The sequence below is a fragment of the Penaeus chinensis genome, chromosome 21, assembly GCF_019202785.1.
Source record: "Penaeus chinensis breed Huanghai No. 1 chromosome 21, ASM1920278v2, whole genome shotgun sequence".
Classification (NCBI taxonomy): domain Eukaryota; kingdom Metazoa; phylum Arthropoda; class Malacostraca; order Decapoda; family Penaeidae; genus Penaeus; species Penaeus chinensis.
The window spans coordinates 12,223,740-12,226,239 of record NC_061839.1 but is presented as its reverse complement, the minus strand read 5'-3'; the positions used below and the strand labels follow the sequence as shown (position 1 = coordinate 12,226,239).

General features: G+C 46.4%; 1 protein-coding gene across 1 annotated transcript in view; it reads left to right on the top strand.

Moving 5' to 3' along the window:
• The first annotated feature begins 2,167 nt into the window (after positions 1-2,167).
• LOC125036486 (protein giant-lens-like) overlaps positions 2,168-2,500 on the top strand; it is a 20,685-nt gene continuing 20,352 nt past the window's right edge. Inside the window, exon 1 of the mRNA XM_047629106.1 lies at positions 2,168-2,500. This exon is cut by the window's right edge and continues 87 nt beyond it. Within this exon, the coding sequence (XP_047485062.1) occupies positions 2,399-2,500 (102 nt within the window). The 5' untranslated portion in view covers positions 2,168-2,398.

The following is a 2,500-nucleotide window of genomic DNA, read 5'->3' as shown; positions in this document are numbered from 1 at the left end:
AAATCATGGAGACAGGAAACAAGGGAGTAGGTGTTTAAACAGTAAAACTAAATTATGGGAAGCTGCCAGATCGACAGCGAGGGAGCAGACATAAAAAAAAAACAAATCTAACCACAAGTACTGCTACTTCTCTCGTATAAAACGCCCCTGATGCTACCCCCACCGTCTCTGCCCTCGGATGCTGTCGTATCCCCATTGATTACTGCCATAATTTGGCCTCAGGTCTCCCGTTTCGATCACTAATGCCGCCATTAAAACTATTATCACCAACCCTTTTGTCACCCAAGTCACGATTTCCGCCACTCCCGCGCTGGCACATGCTCGGCCATCACCGGCACTACCATGTCCAGCCATTCACCGGGAAGCCCTGATTACTAATGCCACTCCAAAATTACAGGTCGTGGGGAGAAGTCAACTAATGCCTCGCCATTCCCCTTGCGACCTCTACCACCGCGAAACTCGAAGTCTCTGTTTTGAAACACCTGAAACTTCACTCGACAGTAACTTCGATATATTCATTTCTACAACAAATCCGGAAGCATGGATTCGAACACAACGAAGCCTCATTCAACAAGCACTTCGATACAATCGTTGGTAAAACAGATTCGAACACGGATTCGAAAGCACCGAGGAGAGACTTGAGGGTCCGACCCGTTCCTTAACAACGTTCAAGAAGAAGCGCAGGCACACACTTGATTTATGCCCGCACGACCTTAGGGAAAATGGTCCCACGACGACGCCACCCAGCGGAAACATCGAGTGAAATCTAAAGGCACACATTTATCATACAGAGAGCAGGATATTAAGGTAATATAAAATTTAATCGGCAGACTTTCACGAGTAAATGTATTATTAAGCTTAATTGTTGAGCTTAACATGTATTGACGTAAACTAAGGAATGTGACTCCAGGTACAATAAACATACGAGGGGTTATCTGAATCAACATCTCGATGTGAGTATCAGTGTATGGCTTATATACACTGTTTTTTTTTTTTCTATAATGGAATCATTTTTTTTATGTGCTTGGTATTTATTACTGCTGCATGTTCAGCAATATACAACTAAATATTTTCTTTTTGCGGTATACAGTGATACTGTTGGACTTGGTATCAGTTGTCAGTAATATATGAATCCGAAGAAGGAAAGAAATTATAGCGGAAGGCATATGTGTTTATATGAAAACTATGGACATTAATGTTAATTATTACTGTCATCTTCATCACTTCATTACTGGCACTATATTCAGTTGTAACATGAAGTTGATACATTATTTTCAAACAATAATATATATTCTGATGTTATTCTTCTCAAGTCTTTGCCAATATGTCACTTACGTAAATTGTTGCCAAAGAGTTGTTTTCATAAGGCTGCAGCTGTCTTAGTGAAGGTGGGCGTAAAACAAGCAATTTACAGAAAAAGGTCGTATCATTATCCTTATTACTACTTTAGGTGTTTATTCACTCCTCAAGGTCACATCGCCGTCTAATATGCTAATGAGAGTGCAAGAAATGCCTCGAGATGTGGGGACGCCTCGCTCGGAGCCCCAGGCCAGTCCCCAAGCTGATCAACTGTCCTTTCCTGATAACTATGGGCGTCTCGCTCTACCTCCCTTCTCTGATGACACTGCTTCCAAAAAATTGCTGCGAGACGGTTTTATTCATTATTCATGATGAGTCCATTCATAAAGGCGTGTTTTCCTTCTCGATGTAACGAGCTTGTGATCTCCAGCGTTCGTCTAGATGGATGACTCTATTACATTCGGGTTTCTTCTTCGGCGGGGGTGGGGGGCGAGGGGAAAGGGTGAGGGGAGGGGGCAGAATATTGTTGTGCGTGGGTGTAGGAGGGAGGTGTCATAGTGCCGTCGGATGATGCCACATTCCTCTTTCTCGGAGATTTATTATCCCGACATAAGGCCCAAGGCGGAGGTAATCTGGCACGCCGCACTGCTCGTACAGTGCCATGTCACGGATAGTGATAAGATACAGTGCCGGAGAGAGCTACAAATGAAACATAGGTAGGACTACGGAGTGAGGAGGGAGGAGCCAGATGAGTGACGCAGACCACGACCCCAAAGTCCGCCTCACGTTCATTGAGAAACCCGAGGGAAGCCCCGCCCACTTCCATTGAGACCCCGCGTCCGAGGGTATAAGACGCTGAGACCCGGCTCGGCCTTCTTAGTAGTACCTGAGTAACCGCGGAGGAAGCGAGTACTTGTTGTGCGCGCCAGGCCTGCCAAGCTACCTGCCATACCCTCATTACCTGTCGCTACCTCTCATTACCTCCCACACGCTTAATTACCTTTTCGTACCGGACTCCACCGCTTGTGACTGTGAGTACTGTGTGACGCTGCTGTGAGCAAGTAACCACCACAGCGCCCTGCGGAAAAACCTGCACACGATGTTGGCCCAGCTCTCTTGTGACTTGTTACTGACGGTGTCGACGCTGGTGCTACTAGCGCCCGAGCACGGCCACACCTCCAGACTCCCGGCGCTCGAGCTC